This window comes from Melanotaenia boesemani, chromosome 3 (genome assembly GCF_017639745.1).
Source record: "Melanotaenia boesemani isolate fMelBoe1 chromosome 3, fMelBoe1.pri, whole genome shotgun sequence".
Classification (NCBI taxonomy): domain Eukaryota; kingdom Metazoa; phylum Chordata; class Actinopteri; order Atheriniformes; family Melanotaeniidae; genus Melanotaenia; species Melanotaenia boesemani.
The window spans coordinates 19,011,163-19,037,406 of record NC_055684.1 but is presented as its reverse complement, the minus strand read 5'-3'; the positions used below and the strand labels follow the sequence as shown (position 1 = coordinate 19,037,406).

Sequence of the window (26,244 nt, the reverse complement as noted above, 5' to 3'; positions counted from 1 at the left end):
GCGCAACACGAGGACCCCGCCCCTGACACTCCCCCGGTCACTGATTGGACAAGCGGCCTGAGAGTCTTTCCTCATCGCCAGAATCACATGTGGCTGACGCATGTTTACAAACATCGGTGAGATCACATGGTTATGGGGCTGTTTTACCGTAAACTCTTTCCCTTTGACGTAACTACCAGATGTCGTGCTCCGAGTCTGCTATTGGTTTATCAATGACTGTGTAGAAATTGTATTTAAGACGGACGGATAACCTTATCTGCCTATATCCATCATCATCTACAAATAAAGATAACGCAAATTCCTTTCCTCCAACGGCCCAGTAGATCAGGCCTAGATTTGTTATAGGTAAGCAAATATCTATCTATTTAGCCTCAACTTATAAAGGCCTGCGCCCCTATTTGTAAAGTGCACGTTGATTCTTGTGAGTGCACAAAATCGGGAAATTGATGCCACAATAAAATCTCAGCCATTCATTAATCTTTAACATGTTTACTATTGCAATTTAGTCAGATTTTGCAGATATGGTTTAAAAATTAACTTTTATATTAAGTTTTTCAAAACTAGCTACAAAATTGAATTTCTGAATATTGAAATAATTTCAAAACGATAGCCTTTATAGGCTATTGTCTTGAAGTTATTCCTTTTGGGGCCCTAATAGTCTGTTATCTATAATGGATGAGTTAATTTCGAAATATTCTCTATAAAAGTGTTTAATAATGCATGGTGATACAGAAAATATATTGCAATGCAATTTTTGTCCAGCAGATGGCAGTGCAGTACTGGAAAATTGGACCTTCGTGGAAGGTAAGTTTATCATTGCAGTCATAAAAGTATTTCTATGACTTCTCTGGCGGCATAAATATTTTGTATAAGTTAGAGGGCAGCCATTATTTATAACCTAATTACAGCAAAGCTATCTAATTGTTGATTGTTGTTCTGAAAAAATAAACAAACAAAAAGCAGTTTGTTTACTTCTAGCTGATAAACGAAAAGGCTCCAAAACGAAGCATCTTTAAAAAAAAAAAAAAAAACTATCACCCTTTGTTCGTTGTCAATTATCAAAATGCCTAAATGGACCAGTCGTCATGGTCACTTGTTTGATTTACGGTAACTGAAATGAGTCACTGCGTCACATTACTACCATTTACGGTATTTGTCATGTCACCGTACGTCATTCATCTTTTAGCGGGATACCGTGACTGAAATTGTCCCATTTTAGCACTCACCCCTACAGCCTTACATGCGGACCATGTGAAGTTTAGGGGCCAAATGAAAAACTCATTTAAACTTATTCAGCAGCAGTGTATTACCAACCAGATTTATGTTATACGATTTTACAATCTTTGGTACAGGCTCTTTGGGACGCTGGAAAACCCTCTCCAAAACCTGAGTTCCAGTTGTTTATCTGCAACCTGTCAGCTGGAATGAGGAGAGCTCCCCATTAGATGGAGACAAAGTACAAACAATGTTTCACTGGAAACCTAAAGGCCATATTATTAATTGTTTAGGGTTTTTGGAAGCAAAATAGATTAATTATGTTTTCTAAATTCCATAAACAGTTTCATTTTGTGGCCTTTAAATGCAAATATATTAAGACTACACCATAGGAGCCTTAATATTTATATGAAAATATGAAAGCTGAACTACATGGCTGACTGAAAGAAATGAAACAATTTATGTTTAAAATGGTGACATTTGTCATGTTTGTATATTTGCAGTGATGGACTCTTACCACCTTGCCATTGCTGATCTGCTACCAGTGAGCACAGCGCTGACCTTTGCACCCACTCAGCTTTACAGTAGCTGTACAGACAGTGGTAGTGTCTATCCCAGCAGGCTTGGTAAGTGAACCATTACGGCTGGCATGTATAGACTGTCAGAGTGTAACAACAAGAGCTGGTAAAGGTCATTTCAGCTAGAAACACTGGAGTAGTTAATTTGCTGTGGCTGCACAGAGTCAGGCTTTGCACACATGCGAGGCTCCCTCTCTGGTGTATCCGCATCCAGAGTGACAGATGACCTTGTAACCATGTGTTGTGTGACTGAGTCCTCATGGCCATCAAGAGCTAATAGGTCATTGTTTTTTTAGATCCAAAAGACTCTGTCATCAGTGGACCGTTACTGAGAGCAGTTGTAATTCTGTTATTATGTCTTTATTTTTAAAGTGCATATGATACAAATCTTATATTTATATTTAAAAATAAATCTTGGGATACATACAATATGTGAGATCTTTACTGTTGAGACTCACATTATTACACATTTTATGTTTTTTTGATTGCATTACGTACAAGTTTTTCATGAATTGCTGGAGAGATTTCTTTGCCATTTTTCATTGCCATTGGAGACTTTTTGGGGGTGTTGTGTTGCTCTGCTTTTCTCTGGTGACAAGCTTGGCTAGAGCACTGTTTTCACTTTGGTCTCCTGGAGAATTCCTTGTGTGATTTTAGTGTGTTTTGGATAATTGTTGCAAGAGAATATTTTTTCTCTGCCAAGTTTCAGAAGAATAGGTGCCATCTTGTCAACCAGTAGCTATTCATGGCCATACCCATTAATTTTGTCCCCAACACCTCATGCAGCCTTGTATTATCACTTTGCATCTCTGTGGTACACTGCTGGGAATGTTCTGGCTGTGTTTACAGCAAATCTGCTGGGTCTCATCAGGGTGGAGCAAATTTGTCTTGGGCTCATCGGGCCCAAGATGTGTTCCCAATATTTATCAAGCTCATTATCATATTTTTTATAATTCCTCTGGGTGTCTACATAGAGGTTTGTGTTGCGTTTTGTATTTTAGCTGTTCCAGAAACTCTGATATCTATTGGTAATCAACTTGTTTTACATGCTCTGTGATACTGTGCTAATACTTCACTTTATGTGGCATTATTTGTGAAATGTAGCCATTGCAGCTCATGGTTACTGGTGCCATTTCTGATTATACACCTCCGGATTAAAACTGTAACTGCATGTTGACAGTTTCTTAGTTGCTTGATCATAATTAGTTTATTTTCCTCAATCTTTAAGATGTGTCACAGTCAGATTCACAATTTCTCCTTCCACTGTGCTTTATTTAGAGCCATGATGCAGAGTTACAGATAAACACAAGCCTAGAGAAGGTTCTGGTGTTGAGAAATTATGTCATAACTATGTTTGTGCACTAAGCCTTGTTGAAAATCACATGTTCTGGATTTTGCTTCAGTGATCACAGGTATATTCCCATTTATTTAACACTGAAGCCTGTATTAGCAAGAATTGGTTTATGAGAGGGAATGCTCTATTTGTCTATTTGTTTTTTGTGCAAATTACATTTTATCTCTTTATAGAAAACTATGATGTTATATTTTGGCAAATACTAGCAAATCATGAGAGCACAGAAGATTTCTTAGAAGAACTTGGAAAGTGTCCTGTGTTTTATAAGTCCTACTTTTATTGATAGCAAATAAAATGAAGTTGGTGGGCACAATCCCAGTTGTCTCCTTGACTCCAGAGCTGGTACTTCACAATAGTCCCGTCCGCCCACAGCCAGCTCTCTGCAAAATAGCGTAGGCATGTCCACACATGGGCTGTCTCGGCTGTCTTGGCTGTCCTGCTAGTCTGCAGGACTTCAACCAGACCAGATTCACAGGGCAACCTCCCAAGTTCCATGTCCATGCTGAGACAATCCTCCACTGCCTCCTCCCAGGTCTTGCTTTCTTTTCCCAAAACAGGCTGCTCTGATGGCAATAGAATGACAATTTGTCCTCACAGTTAGCTGCACACAAGTCATTTTTGTCTATTATCATACATCTGCAATTTTTATTTTGGTTCCCCAAGATGGGGGACAATATCTGAAGAAATGTAACATGTAGCATTCAATACATAAAGTACTCTTTAGTTTCAACCTGATCTCATGACAGAATGTGAAATGTCTACATTGATCCACGGTGAAAAACCTTCTGCTCTGAAATAATTAAAAAAAAAGTTCAATTACAATGTTTTCTTTACTCTGTTTTCCACTTAGCATCTAAAGTTTTGATATGATTTCAAAGTTCTATGCCGTTATACTTGTTCCTGCATCATGCTGTCCACTTCCTGCATCTCACTAGTGTTGTTTTGGCCACACACACTTGTAAGTGGAAAGGAGGGGACTGCAGAAGACATTACTTAATTCAGGTTCTTAGTAGATGACGTCTTCCACACAGCCCTTGTACTATTCTGCGTCTTTTCCTTTTTAAAATACCATTACTGGAAATTCTAGGGTTATTATAATAGATTAACTGATTTAAATGGTTAAGTCTACATAGCTACAGTTTATAAATTTTAGTATGCATGGGTCACCTTTAATTGTTGGTATGTCACATGAACACTGTCCCTCAGAAAAGGAACATAAATAAGACACTTCAGATTTTGGTGAGACTTGGCTGGTAGTTCCTCAATATTTCATCATTAATACTGTTTGTTTATACTTAAAAGTAAATTGAACCATTATACTGGTTAGACACTGGCTTGTTACTTGTTACTCTGTAAGGCATTACGTATTAGATAGTTTCTTATTAGTTTATTTGTTCTACAGTGATGTGCAAAATATTTTTATGTACTCAGTTACTCTTTAAAATATTCTTTGACATTTGCTTTGCACATACGAGTTCATGTGTCTGCTTTAAAACAGGCATGTTTAATCTGTTATGTAATCTGTCCAGATTAAATCAGGCGATGAATTCATCACATATAGATTACTGTGATTTGTAAATAAATACAATTAAATATATTTTACATTTTGAATATGTTTCATTTTAATTTAAATTAACAATAATAAATAACAACAATACTATCAAATACATTTAAAGATTAAGTAACTTCTATTATTTCATTTATTTATTTTTTTTAAGAAAAAGAAGACAGTTTATTTTACTTGTTTGCTTTGGATGATGTGCTTAAAAAACTTTACAGCTTAATGTGTAGATGGTGAACAACAGATTCTGTAATGGTTATGTTTTTACTTAAAATCATAAATCTGAGCAAACCAAATAGCCTGTGAAGTTCCCCAAGGCTCCATCCTGGGGCCACTGCTGTTCAACGTCTACATGCCACTAACTCAACTTATAAAAACAACAAAAAATCTTACCACAGTCATGCTGATGACACACAAATCTACATAACCATCTCACCAGGATGCATTGATCAAATTAAAGATTGAATGGGCCAGAACTTTCTTCAGTTAAATGAAGACAAAACTGAAATAATAGTTTTTTGGAGCCAAGGAAGAAAGATTAAATGCCAGTACTCAGCTTCAAACATCTAAGTTCAAAACTAACAACCAAGCCAGAAATCTGGGAGTTGTCATGGACTCAGACCTGAATTTTATCAGTTATATTAAGACAGTTGTGAAGTCAGTGTAGTATCACTTAAATAACATTGAAGATTAAAAGACTGATGAGTCAGCAGGATGTAGAAAAACTTGTCTATGCATTTATCTTTAATAAACTGGACTACTGTAATGCTGTTCTCACAGGTTTCCCTAAAAAGTCCATCAGACAGCTGCAGATAGTCCAGAACGCTGCCGCTTGAGTCCTCACTAAGACCAAGAAAGTAGATCGTATAACTCCAGTACTCAGATCTTCACACTGACTTCCTGTCTGTCAAAGAATTGACTTCAAAATCCTGCTGTCAGTTTGCAAAGCACTGAATGGTTCACAACTGAAATATATTCAAGATCTTCTGGTTTGTTATGAACCACCCAGATCCTTCAGGTCATCAGGGCCAAATCTACTTTCTGTTCCCAGGGGCAGAACTAAACATGGAGAGGCAGCGTTCAGCTTTTTTGCTCCTCACATGTGGAACAAACTCCCAGAAAACTGCAGGTCTCAGCTGTTTTAAACCAGGGTTAAAAACTTTTCTATTTGCTGCCTATTATCAAAACAACTGTTAAATTCCCCAAACTGAAACTGTATTTCTTGCATTTTATCTATTTTATTTTAGCCTTTTTTTTCTTAATTTTTATTTCTTTTAAAGTTTGTTTTTAATTCACTTGTTATTGCTTCCTGCACCCTGCTGTAATGCTTTTAACGTTTTATGTAAAGCATGTTGAATTGCCTTGTACATGAAATGTGCCATACAAATAAACTTGCCTTGCCTTACTTTTTCTTTAGCTTTTGCCATCCAGTATGTCCTCCATGCATGCCCAGCTAAAGGATAAGTACTTGGCATTTTTACGTGGAAGGAATTATTTGTAGAAACAAGCTGAAATACATAGGATAGATAGTCATTTTAGCACATAGCTTATCAAAATTCCAGTTAAGTAGCTTGGTTACTTTATGGATTACCTGTATGGATTACAGACAGTCGTAATCTATGAAGGATTATGTTAAGGAGACCATTAAACCTATGAAGCATGCAATGCTGCATTTTGATGTGGTTTTTTTTTTCTTGTGTTTACATGACACTGGAAAAAATTATGTGTGTTAGACCAACCACAGCGTTTAAAATGCATATCAATGGGTGGCTACCAAGCAGACCGAAAAACTGTTCTTATTTACATAGTTTTTTTTTTCTTCTTCTTTTCTTCTGGCATGTTTGTTTTAGTTTCTTTTGTCAGGTGGTTAGAAATGTGACTGGACAAAAGCCCATTAAAGCTGCATGTCAGCTCATGAACATGTAAAACCTTTCCAGATTGTCACTTTGCTCCATTAAGATTCCGATTTTATAATGGCATCATCATCATCAGACAAATTCAAGATTCGAATGAATTAGAGACTGTATCTGTGCAGTGAATTTGAATATGCTTAAATTTGTTTTCACACAGTGCACAGTCTTGCCGAGCTGGACATTTGGTAAGAACTTAATCCCCCCTTTGATGCATTAATATTGGGACAAGGACATTGATCCAGTTAAATTTCTAAACTAAAACTCCCATAAACTTATAACTATGTTGAACATGATATCCTCTGAAGTTACAAAGATGCAGCTCTGTGTGTATGTGAACTTGCTTCTGGTTCATTGATTGGAAGTAATGTAAAACATTTCATAATGTGAAAAAATAGCTTTTTATTAAAACCTGTGGGTTTTTATTGTATGAAATGTGTCTCAGTTAGCACAACACAAATAAGCTGAGGACAACCTGCAACAACATATTGTCAACAATCACAGTTTATGAAACAGAGAAGTGTATTTACATATGCAGTACATCACGGATGAGAAAAAAGGTACCTCTGAAGTAAAAATATGTTCCATATCAATAAGGAGATGAAGAAAGTATGTTGTGCTGAACCATCTGTATGTCATGAAAAACAAAAACAACCCAGAGTGATTTCTTGTTCTTTTTCCTCCTGGTAAATCGAAAACTCCAAGTTTACTTTATTTGTCTGAATTAGATCATTCTCCTGTGCTTCACCATTCCCTTTTACAGTGAAAAAACAGAAAAAAACCAAACTGTACAATAATGAAAACCACATAGCCACACAATAGAAATCCACTTTGGAGGTGGTCCATTTAAACTTTGACCGAAGGTCAGCTGCAGAAGTTTAGTTGCTCAGTAGGCCAGTAGGCTGAAGTTGAAAGCACTTGGGTGACTATATAGTTTTCCAAAGACATTTCCACACTTTTCATAGCATGGCAGCATAATTTCATTCTTCATAAAAATCAATGGCTGCGCTTCTTTTCTTTTTTTTTTTTTTTTTTAATCTACCAGCATTCACATTTAACATGTCTTTTCCTTTTTTTTTTTTTTTCTTTTTTTTTTATGAACAGTGTCAACAATGATGAAGAAAATAATAGGGTACAAACATAGTTTTCTATTACATTTTGACAGTCAACTATGGGAATTTAAATTTCATTAAACTTATCTTCATGCGCCTTTTTTTATTAACTTTTTAAGGCAAGTGTGCAAGTTAGTGACTGTCGGTCCTTCTCACTGCCGGCTTCATTGGCTTTGTTGCAGCACAAATGTCAGGTTTCAACAATGCACATTTAGCATTATTTGATTATTCAAAAGATGTCGTCACAATAAGAATGAAGTCAGAACAGCTGTTTAAACCCCATCAGTCGGTCGGTCAGTCAGTCAGTCAGTCAGTCAGTCAGTCAGTCAGTTATTGTAAGCAGACTTTTCTTGACACCAGCAAAGGTTAGTGTTCCCAGATTTTTCACATTACAGGCACTGTAATCATTGATATCATATTGCTGTTGTTGGCCTCATCAGTGTCGTTGTTATCATCCTCCAGACAGAAGAAAACTGAGGAGAGGAGCAGGAAAGGATGTGGCTTTTTTTGAATGGATTCTTGCTGAATTTGACTAAGAGGCAATAGAAGGGTTAGAAGCTGATTGGTAGAGCACAGTGGTTGAGGGTGTTGTGATTCACATCTCGGTGTCGGCCACTGGGGTCTGTGTGGCAGAGTGTCCGTTAGTGGTGGGGGTGGAGTTGGTCCCATTTTCTGGAGGAGACTCTCCATTGACAATGGGCTTGTCAAGGGGCTCCTGGGGCAGTGGGGCCACAGACACCAGGGTGTTGGCCTGGTTCTCTTCATCCACCTGGAAAGACTCAGCCTAAAGGGAGAACATAGCAACAGCTTTAGATCAGAGCTTATCTAAGATTGTTTGCAGCAAAATGTGTAAATGAAAACATGTAAACAAATGCATTCTTTGTAGTTTATAGGCTGCAGCTGTGGACATCAGGAACTAGTAGGAACTTGAAAATGTTTGTACTCTTGAGATTGTAACATTTGCAAGCATGTTATTAGGTAAAGATGCTATTAATCGTGTTTGTAAATTATTGTAAATGTCTCTGCATTTAATATAATATTTAATGCTTTTGACCGAACCTATAGGCACAAATTATGCAAGCTTATTCTAAAAGAAAAAAAAACACTTGGGTGTGTCACCATATGGATTTAAAAGATGATGTTGGAAGCTTAAACAACAAACTAAACCGTCTGCCCGGTAGCAAGAGGATGAAGAATTAAGAGCTTGAAAGACCTAATGCTGCTTTAAGTTTTATATAGGAGTGAAGCATCCCCTCTATCAAGTCATAAACTGAGTAGATAACCATGTATTTGTCCTTAAATTGATTTGTACTTTTTCTTTTTTAAATAAAAACACTGTGCACAATTTCCTGAGTGAACAGAAACTTAGGGAGCAACATTATCTTAGGTTAAGCTCGTAAGATAAGCCTTTAAAAAATATGTTTGGCCATTTTTTGTCTAATGTCTTACCCATGTGACCATCTTCAATTTACTCTGAATGACATGGTAACAGTGGTGGTTAAGAGGTCACCAGTTTCCTAGATTGGTTCATTTACAACAATATTGTAACTACTGATCCGATATTAAATATTTTGATTATGGTGTTTGCACAGATTTTATCAAGGCTATTCTGTTCATGCATGTTACAGAGCATCACCTGGATAATGGCTCATGCACTCATTATGTCCTTTAACGTTACTAAAAAGCTTTTGCCTGTCCAAAGTCTTTGCAGTTTTCTTGTGGGATAAATAAAGTTTTTTTTTCTTCTTTTTTCCCCCCAAGTACATCCATATGTCTCAAAAATGGAGCTTAATTCTGGTTTCTCCCTCATCTCATGAGCATGAATTCTGTTTTTCCTGCATCATCCTTTTTTTACTGACCAAAGGGGTCTCAGGCATGCTTTGTAAATCCTAACATACCATGAAAACTCAGGTATCATAGTGTGATTAAAATGTATACATGTAGTCCAAAGGTGACTAAGATCAGGATACTTCACATTAGAGCTGTGCATCCCTCAGCACACTCCAGTCCACTAAGGTACCTCAAAGCTGGTTTTTAGCTGGGGGTGAGACTGAAACTGAACTCACATTATCTTACCAAGCTGTCAAAATAGTTGACAAACAAGGCTACGCTATGTCAGTAACAAGTAATTTGGATTTAGTAAAAATAAAGAAAAGATTAATTCATTTTGCAAACTTTGCAGCCTGTTGGTGGATGCAAAAATGGGAAAAACGTCTAATTTGTTCATTCATCTAAAAAAGTGTAAACTCAGCAACTGTTAACCTTAATTTGTTTAATGTTCAAATAGTGCTGTGAATGTAAACATAGTGTTGGTTAGTTTTGAGTAAACAGTGTAATATCTCTAAATGACTCACGAGTCTGACTCCTTTGGCGTTCTTGCGGTGTGTCTTGAGGTAATAACCAGCGGTCAGCAGTGCAGCTAGCAGCAAGCCAGCCAGCAACATGGAAACCAGCACCAACTTTGAGTTCTTCCCCCAGTGAGTAACAGCCTCTTCAACATCAGTCTGTGCCACAGAAGAAAAACAAAAGAGTGAAAGAAAAAGTTGATTTATACCAGCAAAGGAATAACTTCATTATCCACACACTTTGGTATATCTGTCAAATATGTAAGTTTGGACGGACACACACAAAAGAAAAAGCCTGTAGAGTTTTTCCTACAGTGTACTCATAGATTCCTCAGCAGTCAAAACAAAAAAAGATGTCGGGAAGTTAAGTGGTACCAGGATAATAAAGTGACTGTGTCTGAAACCTGTTAAATTGCTTATAAGGTCAATCAGTGTGTGAATATGTTGAAAGCAGATAGACAGATGCCTATGACAAGCACACCAGTCTGCCAAAATTAGCACCTGGGTATTAGGAAAGTAAAGTTTTTCAGCTGAGAAGTGGATTGTTTGTGGGATTTCTGTGACAACAACTGTCAGTCTGGCAGCTTAAGATCTTTAGGAAAGTCTACAAACTTAGGGGCTGGTTTTCTCCTCCCAAATGTATTTCAAGTTTTAATTATGGAAGTTTAGCTAGCTGAGTCAATGTAAATTACTGCTTTAAAAGGTCTATTTTACAGGCCCATTATGGTGAATGGTAGTGACATAAATATGACTCCAATGTCTTTAGAAAAACTGAATATATATCTACATATGTGTAATGCATGACCAAAATCTTGATGGCACTGACCTTATCCTTTATGTTGTCATTGTTGAACTTGTTTGTCATGCCTGTAACATCAGCTGCAAATGCAAAATATATATTTAATTAAAAAATGTCATTTTTTGTTTTATATTGTTAAAGTTAGAGGTGCTACTTGATTAGGTGATATTAAAATATGATCTAAAAGTCTAACTAAGAACATTTACATTTTTATTGTTTGCTCATCAGAGGCTACAGCAGTGAATAGCACATGAAGTTTATGAAGTGTAACTGTTATCTTTGCTTTTATTATTAAAGATAACCACAGAATATTACTAACCTTCAACGTATTTCCCAGACACCAGGATTTCGTCTGTGTTGTCTTCCTGGTAGAGTTCCAGTTTACAGTTTTCACCACACAACTCCTGTAGAACACTTGCTATCTTCATTTGTGTTTCTTTCTGCAAAGAGAATAATATAACATAATATTGAAGTTTTCATTTTGAAATAATATTTTAAAATGAAATATTTCAAAATTATACCGTTTTGAAGCATTTTTACTCAATTATCAAAACCTAAATGTAAAATTCTTGCTTAATTCTAAATCACAAACTCCTTTCAAAATCACAGCAACTCATGAATTAAACATTAAAATACATTTCTGTCCCTATTTTTCTATTTTTTATTATTATTGTTTTTTTTTTTTTTTTATCTTACCTTCGAATCGGAAGTGCAAAACCAACCTGATTTTAGTTTTTTTTGTCTGAAATTTCTAAGATGATTTTGGACATCAGCTAATCTGAGATTTGGATTTTCTCTGCAATGGCTCAACAATGCTCCAGAAGTGCATAAATTAATATACTAGATTAGTCTGTCCAGTCCCGTCCAGCATAGCTGGTGATATATATATATATATATATATATATCATCCCTCATTTAATGAAAGAATTTACTCTTTACATAACAGAAAAGTCAAAGTCTGCAGACTGTCCTCTGTATTTTAGTCCTCTGCCATGAACAACATTGATTCCCTGATTTGGCTCAGGGTTCATTTTTCATCTTACTTTAGCCGTTGCTAAACCTATATAAACATCAGCGCATTGCCCTGTAGTTATTCCATTCTCCTTGCGCATTTTGGTTTGGGCAAAATAATATTTCTTTAGAAGACCGTGTCTTTGAACGCTGAAAATGCTGCTTTGGTCATGGCCGTTTATGCATTTTTGAAATGTTAAATAATACATTTACTTCTGAGGCTATATGAGAGCTGTAGCTAAATGAAAGCATGTGTAGTAGGTATAGACCTCCACAAAACAAACACACACACACACATACACACACATACCTACATACACAAACTCCAGACCTCAAAGCTGTTATCCTGAGATACTGAAGAATTTATCTTCCTAAACACAAACATATTCTCACACACACACACATACTCGCACACACACACTGCTGCCTTGGGCTGTTATACATTACATATTCCACAGCAGCAGTGGGCCCACCCATTGTGCTTCCCTCCCACTGCCCTCACAGTGAAATGTGTGCCCTGGGTTACATGCAACAGAAACTTCTTGGACTTTCCAATTAGTCACTGAAAAGAAAGGATTCACAGTCCTTTAGTGATTCACTGGCATGTGAGATGTACCAGTTACCACCTCTAAAATGAGAAAGAATTTCCTGCTGGTGTTACATTTAGAGAGATGATAAACAACTGGGTATGAAAAGCATTATGTTTTCAGTTTTCAAGGAACGGACAATTTTCCATAAGTATTTTGAACTCCAGCAGGATTACACTTCCTGCTTTAGCTTATTTCTCTTCCTGTTTACTATATGTTTAATAGCGTTTTAATCTTTGTACATGTTTTTGTCTGCTCTGCCCTAAAGGTGTTGATCTACATGATATCAGGCAAAAAGGCTCATATTCGATTAAATATTTTCATTGCTTACACAGCTGGAAGATGCCTTGAGTTTCAGATTGACAGCATTTCTTCCTGCCACGGCATCTTTGCTCACGCAGACAACATCATCCCCTGCTGCTGGCTGCAGAGAGAAACCAAAGCTTGTTAAGTGCCGCAATAACTCCCTTCCTTACCATTAGACTCATGATTGCCTGCACCTGTCTTGGACCATAGTCATTTTGTCATGATATTGTATGAATCTGTGTCCCCTCCATACTTTTAACAATATATTAGTTACTTTAAACAGTTTGAGCTTGTGCATGTAAATATGTAAATGTTAAAAGCTCTTATACACCAAGCTGACATAAGCAACACATGCAGATGAGAGGCCCCCCTGCTGTGCCTCCTCACACTGCTATCATCTGGGCCAAGAGGTGCAAGAAGACATTGCCAGTGCAGAAGGGGGCGGTAATACATTCATAACACAAAAAAGGAAACTGGAAGATCACACACATGAATATATTGGTGCATATATAAAACAAAACCATAGCTGCAGGTTCTTTGTGTTTTTCTCTGTTATCATCCAGAGTTGGTCTCTGTTGTGCCACCCTCATGTTATTTGATCCTCAGTTTTTTCTATCCTCATGTTCAAGTTGTTGTGATAAGTGTGGTTTGTTCTGGAGAAGTGAAGATGACAAATGAGAGGAGATTTTGTAACATGTTAAGTTATTCGTTATCTTCCTTTCATCACTGCTTCCATCTCAGTTGTTGTTACATTACAAAATTGCTTCCAGTTTTTTCTGCAGGTACAGTAACTTGAAACATTTACATGGTAGATGTCCAACTCTTAAGAAAATAAATAAGCATTCTTAGGGCTTATTTTGTCCTGGAAAATTTACAACTACCTGTCTTTCACTCCTTTGAAATGAGTGATGTGCATCATGTACTGATCTATGTGATTAAATTACCTTTAAGGAGGATCCTTTGTCTTATTTGTGGCATTTATTTGTTACATTCAAACAATTTACGACTCCCACTGTGGCACTATAAGATATGCTAGACTGTGCATTTAGTAATCTTCTTGTTTATCTTACCTTTGGTATGTTGATATGACCATCACCTCTGGGTGGAATAGGTGCAGGGGTCTCTGCGTTTGCAGCAGGTATGTCAGTCTGCACCTCATCTGTCAATTTAGTTCCCTCATCTGCTGGATCCTGTGGAGCTGCAGGGCTACTGCCATCATTTTCTCTTGCTTCCTCTGTAACTGTTGCTGTCGTTGTTTGTGCAGCAGGCTCTTGAGGTTTCATAGTAGGCAAGACCATTACTTGACCATGTCCATTATCTGGTGCCAAAAAAGCAGAGCTGAATGGTTAATTGATTACTTATGAGCAGGAAAGGGCATTAAACTTTATATCTTACTGATCTGTTTGATTATTATTATTTATTTTAGGGTTGCACATAAGAGTTTAATGCAAATAAAAAAAAACGACCTGAAATCAATCTTTCCTTCTGAAACATTATTTTTCCTCAGCAATAACACATGCAGCCTACAGGCTCATACTTTTTAAGTGTTGATATTTTTTTATTTGCATATTAATATGGTCATCTTCATCAGGCTTTAATTTTTTATTTAGTCAGAAAAACATGTTTTCTGGTGGTAGGAGAGTGAAAGTTTAAATAGAGATGTGTTGCTGTTTATACCGAGTAAGAATTTGATTATTTCTTCAGAAGTTATCATCCATCTGACCAGGGCTATCTTTTATATGTGTAATCTTACCTCCTCGTGGAATAGACAAAACTGTCTTCACGGTCACTGGCTCTTCCTGTGCTTTGATTCCTGTTGTGAAGTTCAAAATAAAAGCACTTTAAATAATGGGTAGAGGTAATACAAGGTCACATTTACCAGACTGGACAAAGTATGGCCAAATTATCCCAAATCAGATACACAGTCTTTTTAATTTATCAGAGTAAATTATTTCAGTTACTAAACAGATATATTTTCGCTTAAGGACAAAAGTTTTATAATCTGTTATCTTAATGCATAATCTTTTGCATGTAAGCTCCTTAGTGTGCAAACAACGTGATTTCTTTGTGTCCCTAGAGGCTCTGCAGTGATTGAAGGTTAGGTAACCGACAACATTGCATTAAATAATTGAAGCTCTCCAATTTGTGGATCAAATCTTAGTCCCTTACTGTTTTAGAATTACTGTATACTCTATAACAGGGAAACATACCATGAATCAAACTCTTTGTATTGCAGTTTTTAAAAATTCCTTTAGCTGTGAACTGTTTCAGAGCAAAACTTTAACAAACTTGATGGGTTAAAGAAGACATCTGGTTTTCTTGGTTAATTAATCAACATGCTGCAATATGCCACACCCTGCAGTCACTGAACTGATGGGCCTAAGGTCCCTATTGCTATGGGCTGATTAGCTCATGTTGCAAGGGTTGGATTTTAAAGTCAAACCAGATAATTCAATCAATTTTATGTAGCCCTTCCTCTTTGCAAAATAATAACACCAATATCTCAGGGTAAAAACATTCCCATAAGACCTTGCATTTCTAAATCTAAATTACATCTACATTTTTACTGTGTAATGTTTTACTTACTATCAAATTGAAGGAAACTTCCTTTTTTAAACCTGGACTCTATTAAGTTCATATTTAATAGACTTGTAATCTTTAAATGGATTCAATACAATGCAGCTAAACAATTACATGCAGCACAAAGGCTCAGAATATTATAAGTGTCTTGTTACAGGGAGTGCATGAGAGTAGGAAAGGTCAGTTGGCTTGGGAAGACTATAGTAGTATTTTACAGTTTGAGTGCAGACAATGTTGGCTCTTTAAAACAACTGTTCAATTTTGTACTCAGGGAAATTCAATTAAAATTAAATTTACAAAATACAAAAGGATGCTTTGCTGACTATTGTGTGCAAATACAGTCGAACAGAAGCAGAACTGTGACACATTTTGTTGGACAAAATCATTATGACAGATGGATGAAAAGTACAGCACAAACTGTCTGTCTACCATGCTAGCAGGTGGGGCAGTAATCTCCAGGGAGGTCCTCTGGTATGTTCAGTGTTAGCAACTGTCCAGTACAGCTGTCTGTCACACAGTAGCTGTTCTGCATTGTGCTACTGTCTACACTGAATGAAAAAAAAAACAAAAAACATATAATTCACTGGGCTTATAGCAGATTTATAGGTTTTATATTAAAGGTGCAGTTAAATGCTCTCTTCTATTTTTTTTACACCAAAATTTAGACATTGTGTTTTTAAATGCATCCCTGCTATCGTGAGATGAGGGATCCTTTGTACTTGCTAGTAGCAGTGTGAGAATCCTCACTGCTGTGGGAGCTATGCACGTACTGGAGTTAAGCCCAGTGATTATTTCATTCCTCCTGTAAGACAACCCTGTATGCCTCTATAACAGGAAGGGATGCCACTACACAATATCTTCATAGAGTGCAAGCTTTATTGACATCAGGCAGTTGGCTAATGTCAGTAGGTGTTAGTAGGTTTTTATTTGCTGTTACTACTTTGCCACAAGGACCATGTAAATGTAGACTAGCAGCAGGTCAGGGACTAACTTTCTTTAAGTCAGTCTTTTAGATTGCTTTCCCAGCCTGTAATCTACAGCTGCAATCCATCCTCCATCTCTGGGTGGTCGATATGTTTATTTTACAAGAAAGGATGAGGTACAAAGTGGGTGAGATGGTCACACAAATGAGCTTTTCTCATACAGATTTGACATTCAGGAGTGCCAGTGCTATGGCTAAAATGTTTTTTTTTTTTTTTTTTGTCAGTTTTTTTTAGCCCTGTAATCTTTCAACTGGAAAGCTTGAATTGACTGGAAGGTAAAACTTGGTCAATGGTTTGTTTTGTAAAATAAAAAAAGTTTAGATTTCTACACTGTGTCTGATAGGTGTATTTGAAGTTTAGGGTTATTTCTCATGGAATATTTTGCGTGATATTCTGGTAAGAGATTGGAAATGAGTTTTGCATCTCTTTTATAGCCACATCGACACCTGCAGTGCTTTAAGAAAATGTTAAGACTTTCCTGCATGAGGGAGAATTTGAAACTTTACTGTAAAAATCTGTTGTTTTGCTAGTTTTGTGCTAATGATGACATAGCACTCCAGCATACTTGTAAAACCAAGCTGCTCCATTTTCATAAAGCAAACATGCTTGTTTGCCTCAGGCACAATAAAAACACAAGGCTTACTTTGTGAAACACTGCCAGCACAGCCAGTAAACTTTGTCCAGCTCCGACCAACCATCACTCATTACATACAAACAAGCTTCCCCAACAGACCAGAAACCAGATGGAGTGAAACCTTTTGGATATAATTGAAAGAACTGGATCTGAGAGACCAACTTTAATGTATTGTTATGACTATATCCTTACCAAAGGACTCTTGAGTCTGCTTGTTGTTAATTTTAGCCAAACACCTGATTGTTTTTTAAGGTTGTTGCAGCTCAACCATGAATTCTGTCAGCTCTGACAGTCTTAATTTTGAGCATTTCAAAGCAAAAAGTTCTCCCACATGCAGGAAATAACTTTTCTGTTATTTTGAGGCTAGTATGTAGCCTTGACCTTTATGTTGTTATTGATAAAGTAGTGTTTACAGTGTTTCCTGCAGCCTTGCTTTCTATGCGAGGTCTGTAAACTTCCTAATATTCTGACCTCTGAACCCATCATCACTTAATTTTTCTCCACTCGTCACTTACCATCTCACAAAGGGTCACAGATAAAAACTGGAAATTTACAGCATTGTTCAATCACTATAGAAATACGCGTGGTATGTGCTGATGTTCACAACCCCTGAAGCTTACATCAACATTGATATCCCCAGAGATTTTGCTTTCATTCCCTCTTCTGAGTTTAATGTTTAAAGCAGCCAAGATATCAGTCATCTGCCATCTGCATCATCCAGTCATTGTACAAACGTAACAAAGCTAACTGTCCAAATCAGACAATACCCCATATGTTATTTGGCGATGGCCCTGACTTCATTGCTCTGTTGACTATTTTCCCACCAAATTCCTCTGAATGACGGCTGTGGTCTGGATATACTCCACCCTGCACCCCCATCTCCTGGGACTGTGGATGGAGGAATGTGGCAGGCTTTGGAAGAAGACAAGCCTTCTGCTCCACGCCCTTCTCCCTTCCAGACTTTCGTCTCTCTTTACACTCTCCCAGTCACGCACAGCTAATCCAAAACATTTATCGAGGTTAGATTTAGGCTTCAGCCTTCACACCTTGCACACAATGGTGTAACATAAAGTAACATCCTATTTTTTTCTTTCATAACCCCAGGAAACTTTGCCTTTCCGTAGTATTAAAATTGCCTTAAGTTCCACATAAACACACCTGTGTACTTTACATAACATTTGTGCACAAACACAGTAGGTGCAGCCATTCATCTGCAACCACTGAGTATGTTTAACTTTAATTTATTGATCTTAGAGCCTTTTATGTCTTGCAGTCACTTTATTGTTTTTATTTTACTTAGAAGACTTTATTCTTGACATGTTTGTTAGCTATCACTGATTCGTTGAGGTGAAATGAATAAAGCTCATTGTCAACATCAAATACCCATTTTGAATTTTAGTTAGTAAGGTTTGAAACTTAATTAATTTTTTTTTTTTTTTTTTTTTTTTTGTGGCCAAACTGTTCTGGACTTATTTTAGTACACCACTATAGACTTTAGTGTCATTTGAGATGACCAAGACCTGCGGAAAGCCGCACACCTGCAACTATGCACGTTGGATCACGGTAGTTAGATTTATGGTCCGGCTTGCACCATCACAATGCCAGCATAAGTAAATTATGGGAAAAGTGTTTTCTCGCCTGATCTACTGCTGTGTGGTCTAAATGTTTGTTCAACAGTTTTATAGAAACTTTTTTACATGTGAAAATGAAGTGTTTGGATTATGTTGGAGTTTTGAAAGTGAATTCTGATAGTAAATGTTTGGGTATTAGTTAGAGAGGCTGAAAGAAAATTATATATGGGTTTGGAAATATTTCATTTCTCCAGTATATATATATATATATCAGAGCTTGTATAAATTCTAAGTTGGTATTTCAAAATTAAGAGATAGAAATTGTCAGCATTTTGAGATGGTATAAAATTAAAGTTGCAAAAATTTTTTTACATAACATCTCTTGTAGACGGAAAGATGCTTGAAACTGTCCCGCTTGGGTTATCTCAACCCTGTGTACTACTAAAAAGAGAGGTTTGTGTGCACCATTCAAACTTAAAAACTAATGCAAACACAGAAAAATAATTTCCTAATTGTTTTTGTGAAAGTTAATATACTAAAACAACAGCCTTCTACAGCCATTTTGGTAATGGGCTTGTGGGGCTTCATTTTAAATAGAGTTGGCACTTCTGCTCAGGAGGGATGAACTGTTAAAGTGCACTCTCATTCTGTCAACAGGGAAAGCATGTTGAGGTGATAATGGTCTGCACACATTAGTGGACCACCGTGTCAAAGTCCCAGAGAGTAGGGCTCCACTAGCACTATTCTGGCCACATGTAGCATGAAGTAGTTGCCACCTGACAGCCTTTTTTGACGGAAAAACAAAACATCCATTTTATCTTAAATGTTTTTAAATTAAACCGCAGCTTAAACCAATTAACCTCTGGCTTTGAAGGTGGGTTTTCATGTCCTAATTCTTGTCACTAAGTGCCTAAAAATCTGTTTAGTTGAGACTCTCCAGACAAACTGTCTCCTCTTTTCTGTTAGGGTTACGTAAGCTGTTGGTATCATGTACCATGAGTTATTCCTCCTCTGGTGGTAAGTTATAGGTGTGATAGTACAAAGTTGGGAGCTTTCATTTTGGTTTGACTAACACATTCACATATACTTTAAAATTCAAATTTTGGTTAGACTAACACGATAATTCTTATTTTTCTAGTGTTGTGAATGTGCTAATTGAAATGTTATTTTTGTATTTGTCTACAGGATGTGAGTGCCTCTCACAATGTTTTCACAGTGGGGGCTGTGAAAAATAACCGCAAGTTTGGTCCCTTAAGACACCCCCCTCCTCTGTTGGACTTACGCTGGTTGAGCATCATTGGGTCAACAGCTACTAATATAAGTGAATTACAGAACTATGATGTTTTCAGTATTCATTTATCCCATCAAGATTTTCTAAAGTAATTTATTTGTAGATGTTCTTTTAAAGTAAACATAACTATGCTCCATTTGTGTGATGCAGTACGATATGACAGAAAGCCTGTTTTACTGCCACCAAGTGGAATGATCAAATTTATGCTGTATCTGTACATGCACCGAATTAACCTAATATGTTCCAAACCTATTTATCATTTACATAAATATAAATGGAACTGAACATGGTCCTGACAGATATCACAATATCTGAAAGTTATTTGATTTAGAATGTTATTTTCTTTAATTTAAAAAAAAGTGTTTTCAGTATTTAATATTCCACAGTTCTTCAAAAATCTACATTTGCTAAGAGCAAGCTGAGGAATGTGACATTGGAGCATAGACTTGTAAGGTTAAACATGCTCTGCAACCCTACCCTCTTTGAAACAACAGACCGCTGACCCCACCATCTTGACCTGCTCATTGCCCCCCCTCACATGGTCTCTCTCTTGTCATTCCTGTCACAGCGATTAATAGCACTAACCGGGCCATTCTTCTCTCATGGCAGAAAAATAACAGGATCTTATGGTTTCAATCAGGCCAGAAAGGCAATGTTAACTTCACCCAGAGCTGCCCAGCTGCAGAATTCACCCGACCCAACCCCAAAGCCACTGCAGGTCCTTATAGAGAGCGTGATGTCTGTTTCTAGGGACCACAATCAGAAAACATGACATCTGCTTTCAATTGTGGGCATTAGATCACTCCTCCACCCCCTCCATAGCTCAAGCACACCCATAACCCATGCTCACAATTGCTTACTTAAGTTTCACTGCCTTCCAGTCTGTGTTTGAGTGTGTGCAGGATAAACTGTAAGAAGATCCTGTTGCAGAGGAAGGCAGATGTGAGCATCAATAGCTCAAAGGCTTTACACAGATTTTGTCCAGAAAAAAATCAGTCAGACTATATCTGTCAAAAATCACTATATTCCCAAATTGTCTTATTAATTACTTGCACTCACTTCTGTAAGTGGTATAAACAGGGGAAAATAACTGATCTAGTTATTCTTCTGAAACACTGATTGCTCACGTACAGAGTTTTTTGCTTTAAGCCTTGCAATCTGATACAGAGACACTCCTTTTTCCTTCCCTTCCTTTTATCTAATTTGCAGGTCGCAGTGTGTGCCAGCACCTTCTAGTTGATAAAGCAGCTTGTTTCACTGGGCCATGTGAATGCTTGTTATATTTGAATACACTCAGAGAGGAAAAAAAGAGTATGCAAGTAAAGAGGCTTAATAAAAAGAGCAAAGACAAAGCTTCTGTCAGTTCTGGGGGGAAAGCAGACCTTTTATTAGAAGAAGGTAAAAACACCTCCCCAAGTGAAAGAAGACTTAAAATGTGTGTGTGTGTGTGTTTGTTTGTTTGTTTGTTTGTTTGTGTACACCCAGATGTCTTGTCACTGCTGTAGCACTTGACACTAGCGCAGCTACTTTCTTTATGCGAGGAATGAACACTCTGTAGTTGACATTGTTTTTTTTTTATTCTTTGGTACATCTGTTATTTCATTGACTGCTGTGAAAACAGTGATTTACATAATTACATGGGTTGGCAGTGAGGTTGGGCTGGGTTCATTGCTTAACTAGAGAGCCTTCTCAAACCATTTTACAGTGCAAGCAGAGCCTAAACTGTTCTGCAGAACGTGTTTGGAAAACAGTCTAAACTCAATAGTTTCCCCCCCAGGACTGCTCATTAACTTAACTTGTTGTCCTTCTATAACTCTGTGGTATCCATGGTATTTAGGGTTATATCTGATTTTAAATAAAGACTTACAGATGTGAAATTCCTAAGTCAATAGTAGAGAACAATATGTTAATGTTGCTAGATAAAAAATAGCTAAATAGATGTTCACTAATTATGTGTTAAATGTTTACTATGTCAGAACCTGTTCGCAAATGATCTCTGATGCAGAACATAAGAATGTGCATTAAAATAAAGACAAAAGCAAAAATACAGCCTTTTTCAAAGATACCACATACTATATACCCTGAAATTTCCCACTGAAAATGCAAATGTTTGCAGTATTTGCTGCTGACTTCTTTAGGTTACCCAGCCAGCTTACATGTAAGTATGTTGCTTTCCATTTACTTGTCAAAATTTAGATTAATATTTCCAAATATATGTGGTGTTTGTATAAAAACAGTCACGAGGGAGCCTCAACCACCATTCTGAACATGCAGCATACAAAACACTTCTGTGTTCTGGCCAGAGGCCATGACTTTTGCATTTCCCACTGTGACATTGCTTCTCCAGAGGAGGATGCCCCAGTGATGCTCGTGCACTGTCAGAAAAAGGGGGACTGTATAAATACATTTCTGTCCCATAGGGTACAATCTGGCCTTTTATACCCACTAGAGCTCATAACTGGAAGGTAACTATGTGCACCTATTTGAGGGCTTGAAAGGTACATTTATGTTCGGGTGTAGAAAATGTTTCATAATGTGCTGTCTCTTCCAAAAAAAAAAGATTGGTTGTCATCCAATCAGAGGGTTGGTGGTCTGAGCCTAGGTTTCCCTAGACCACATGTCAAAGTCCTTGGATAAGATATCTGCATGTGACTGTGCTATGGTGGGAGACAGACATGTTCTTCTTTTAATTCAGTGTATAAGAGAACCCCCAAAGGTGTAATACTGGTCTTTCGAAGGTACAAACTCCAAGGGCACAAATAAGTACCCACTTTTAGAGCAAGAGTTTCACTTTTACACCAGATATTGTTAGCCAAGTTATTTCTATGACATGGCTTCTTTTTTTAATTATTACTCAACAAACTGAAAGTTAAGTGACAGAACCTATTCAGTAGTTCTTAAAATAATAGCAAAAACAAAACAGTTACTCACATATGCAAAAAAGATGCAGCCCAGTCACACATTACTGTATGCTTACACACATCAATTCAGCATTGCAAAATCAGACATTAGTCCAGACACCCTAGGCCATCATTCCAACATAAGCAAACACAGCCATCTCTGAAGAAATTTCTTTTTCATTCTTTTTGCTAATTTGAATTCATGTCTTCAATTTTTTTTTTTCAAATAAATAAAGCAATGGTTACAAAACTATATAGCTCAAAGAAATGGGATAAGTGGTGTTGGTTGCTAGGTAACAGACCAAAATGTTGGATTGAGTTTTAAGGATTTTTAAACTTAGGAAAGATTGGATGAACTATGATTAGGTAGAATTCCTCAAGTTTGCTTGGATTTGCTTCTTTAATGCGAACCTGGGAGGGAAAATCCTACCTTAAACTCTAAACCTAAGAAAGGAAGTCCCTGTAATGCAGCTCCTGGTGTTTCTGATCACCACCTCATTCTCTGCTTCCACAGCACCCCTCCAGGTTGTCTTGGTAACCACCACTCTCTGTATTTTCTGTGTGCTGCCTTTGCTTTCATCAGAGTGAGGTAAAGCAAGCCCATCTTTAATGGACATAAATATATCCTTCCTATTAGGATCTTATGGATAGATAATACATTTCAGAGACAGATAGAGAGGTACTTTACCCTAATATATGATTCCCCCTCCGTAGCTATTCATAATTTTGACACACACATTTGGTCTAGATGGATGTGTCATAAGCTTTGAGTTCCCTTGACTTAGTTATGCTCATTAAGACATTTTTCCTCTTTCCCCAAGACGAGAATAAAAGTTCTTTTTGCTTCATATTCAGAATCCATAGGTTGAAATTATATTGACAAGAGTTTTAGTCCCTAAATCAGGTACAGCTGCCTCTCTTGGCCGATGATCTCATTCACATAAACTACATCCCATTAAACGAGACAGGAGGATTGAATTAGGAAATCCAGCGTGTGATTCATTTCCAGTTACAAGAGAGCACTGTTTGTTTATTCTCAGGGCCTTTTTTTCTTTATGTAACTATGACTTCACTCAGCCATTGTTGGATCTTAATAATGTTATTGAAAATGAATTATATAGAGAGTTGTTTAGTACCTCTTTTAAATAAATGTGTTTTATAGAATCATATGTCATGATTTTTCTATATTTTTAGATGTAAGGAGTTAAGGATTGTTATTACTTGTGGAAAAAACATGCAAAGTATGTTGCTTTCTTTAGTCTTGATTTGAAGTTGGACTCAATTTAGTTTAGGTCTCATTTGGCCTGTGTAGTTTAAAATTGGCTTCATAGTTTGTTTGAATATGCCATCAGATTTTTTTTTAAGTGTTATTGTACAAAATCTGCTGTCCGATCCATGCAAGCCTCACGTTCATTTTATGCATACTTTTACATTGTCTGATATCCATGATGCCTTACTGCCACTGCACAGCCACATATAAGATGCATGTTAACAACCGAACTCCACACCCTTCTCTCATGCACACTTTAAGTGGCCTCACATTACAGTCCAGCTAAATATAAACACACACATTTCTCAAAGTCCTTGAAGATCACAGGAAACAGGTCAATAAAACAGTAAACACCCAACTAAGATTCAGAGGAAAAGACTAAGAAGTAAGCTGCAAGATAATTGTCAACATCAAATTAAAACATTTTTTATGGCATACTTTAAATTCTAATGTTTAGAATAGAGTGTAACTTAATATCATCATAAAGACTCCAATATGCCGCCAAGTTAAAAAAAAACAAACAAAAAACTTTCTTTTTTTAAAATGATCCCTTTGTTTTCCAAGGTGTACTCCAAAGTAATTTTCTTTTCAACACTTTGAAAAAAACCACATCTTTACCAAGCTTTTTCAAAACATACAAAATCTTTTCTTTTTTTAGTTGTTTTCTGCAGTAAAATAGTATGTTTGCATTCCAGATACTAAAATGGTTGTAGAGTTAAAAGCTGGACTCATCTCAAAGATTATTCAAACAAACACTGCTCCACCCCAACCCTACCCCAGTTGGCTCTCCCTGCCCCTGTAAATGGTCATTTGATCCCTGTGAATTGACCCTCTTGGCATCGAGTGTTTTTACCTACCGTTAAAAAGCGTGGCAGAGAGAAGCAAAGCAAAAGCCAACATTTTGCAGGGCCTGTCTGTTCTCTGGGAAGATGCTGCCATTCTTGTCCTGAGAGCGTGCACACGGGCAACGTGTGTGAGAGAAAAGAGAGGGAAAAAGAAAAAAGAGAAAAGGGAAATGCTGGTCGAGCGAGAACAGTTTAGGATTTCCTCTTATCCAGAGCAGGACAGGGTGGATAAAGCACCACTTGTGTTCTGTCAGTTTTTATATGGCCACCACCCCCCTTCTTTCCTTACTAAGGCCCAGCCCTTCACCCCGTATTCCACTGGTTACTTTAACCCTTCCTCAGAGCCCCCACCTCTCTTGAAGAAGAAGCAATGCAGATGGAGGGAAAGAGGATAATGGGGTCTTTTTTGGGAAGTTCTCTGTGAAAAAAAAAAAAAAAAAAAAAACATAAATTCTTCAAATGCCACTCATTATCTAAATTTATATGCAAGTACATGCTGTATTTATGAAGCTTATGTACTAAAATTTTCTAGTATAATAGACAGGAAAATGTTTTGTTGATAAGATTGTATTATTTTGTCCCTTTGCACAAACTGGGCTGCAATGTTTGCTTTAACTGAGAACTCTGTCTGGACTGGAGCAGTAATCCACCTCACAATAAAATGTGATAGCTGACAATAGTCTGTGACATTCAGGTCATTAATAGGCTTATGGAGATAGACCGTGGAGGAGAATATCATAATCGAAACAAAGGTGCAACCCACTGTTATGCTAATAGTATTAATCCATTTCAGTGGTTTTAAGCCCCCACCACTTGGCAAGGCCATCAATCAACAGCAGCATTTGTTGAGACACCACAGGATCCGCTTAAGCCTTTCACACTTCCACAGACTTCTGAAAGTACCCTCTGAAACTGAAGGAGCTTTGCTTTAGCTTTTGTTAACTCTTGTGCATGTATTTCTCTTACTATTTATAAATCACACATCTGGAACCACTGGTGAAGGTATGCTAAATGAGTTATTAAAAAAGACCCACCCTCTTGGAACAAGACAGCAACAACAACAGCCAACAGAGAGGACCAAAGCTAAATCTTACATTCTTAAGAAGCAGTCATGTAATTTGATACCAGTCCTGCTGCCGATAACCCCCTTGTCCCTGTTTTGGCCCCGTCCTTCCCCCAGTACCCCCCCCCCCCCGCAATCACATTTCCTCCCTGTTACCCCCCTTTCTTTCACGCCAAATCTCAGTCAAACATACAGCTCAAACAGTGGGGTGTTGGGGTGGCCAGTTGGCTCCTGCGACTCAAGATAAGTTTAGCTGAGAACTTCAAGAGATGAAGTGGAGGTGTGCCCATTACAACCACAGATGTATAGCTGCAGCCATGTCATCTTTG

The 26,244-nt window shown here is 37.2% G+C and overlaps 1 protein-coding gene and 1 long non-coding RNA gene across 3 annotated transcripts; one reads left to right on the top strand and one right to left on the bottom strand.

The window, feature by feature from the left end:
- Positions 1 to 9: 9 nt before the first annotated feature.
- Positions 10 to 12,892, top strand: LOC121636235. 2 transcript variants are annotated; one of them, XR_006009694.1, is made up of 3 exons: positions 10 to 116; positions 1,719 to 1,841; positions 12,808 to 12,892. It is a non-coding gene; the product is annotated as an uncharacterized LOC121636235 (long non-coding RNA). The 2 variants fall into 2 exon arrangements; XR_006009695.1 differs by lacking the exon at positions 10 to 116 and adding an exon at positions 224 to 345.
- On the bottom strand, positions 7,001 to 25,090 carry si:ch211-286o17.1 (hematopoietic progenitor cell antigen CD34). Its single transcript, XM_041979545.1, has 8 exons — positions 24,865 to 25,090; positions 14,532 to 14,591; positions 13,849 to 14,096; positions 12,804 to 12,896; positions 11,194 to 11,314; positions 10,902 to 10,954; positions 10,085 to 10,234; positions 7,001 to 8,514 (listed from the first exon to the last, which is right to left on the bottom strand). The coding sequence occupies exons 1-8, from the start codon at positions 24,944 to 24,946 to the stop codon at positions 8,326 to 8,328; spliced, it is 996 nt and encodes a 331-aa protein (XP_041835479.1). The 5' UTR covers positions 24,947 to 25,090; the 3' UTR covers positions 7,001 to 8,325.
- Between the last annotated feature and the right edge of the window lie 1,154 nt (positions 25,091 to 26,244).

What these genes read in the sequence shown, in the direction of transcription:
- si:ch211-286o17.1 (XM_041979545.1), bottom strand. Translation starts at nt 24,946, where the DNA reads ATGGCAGCATCTTCCCAGAGAACAGACAGGCCCTGCAAAATGTTGGCT. An exon ending in CTCTGCCACGCTTTTTAACG is followed by an intron (nt 14,592 to 24,864) that starts GTAGGTAAAAAC and finishes ACTTCACAACAG; the next exon opens with GAATCAAAGCACAGGAAGAG. An exon ending in GTCATATCAACATACCAAAG is followed by an intron (nt 12,897 to 13,848) that starts GTAAGATAAACA and finishes TTCTCTCTGCAG; the next exon opens with CCAGCAGCAGGGGATGATGT.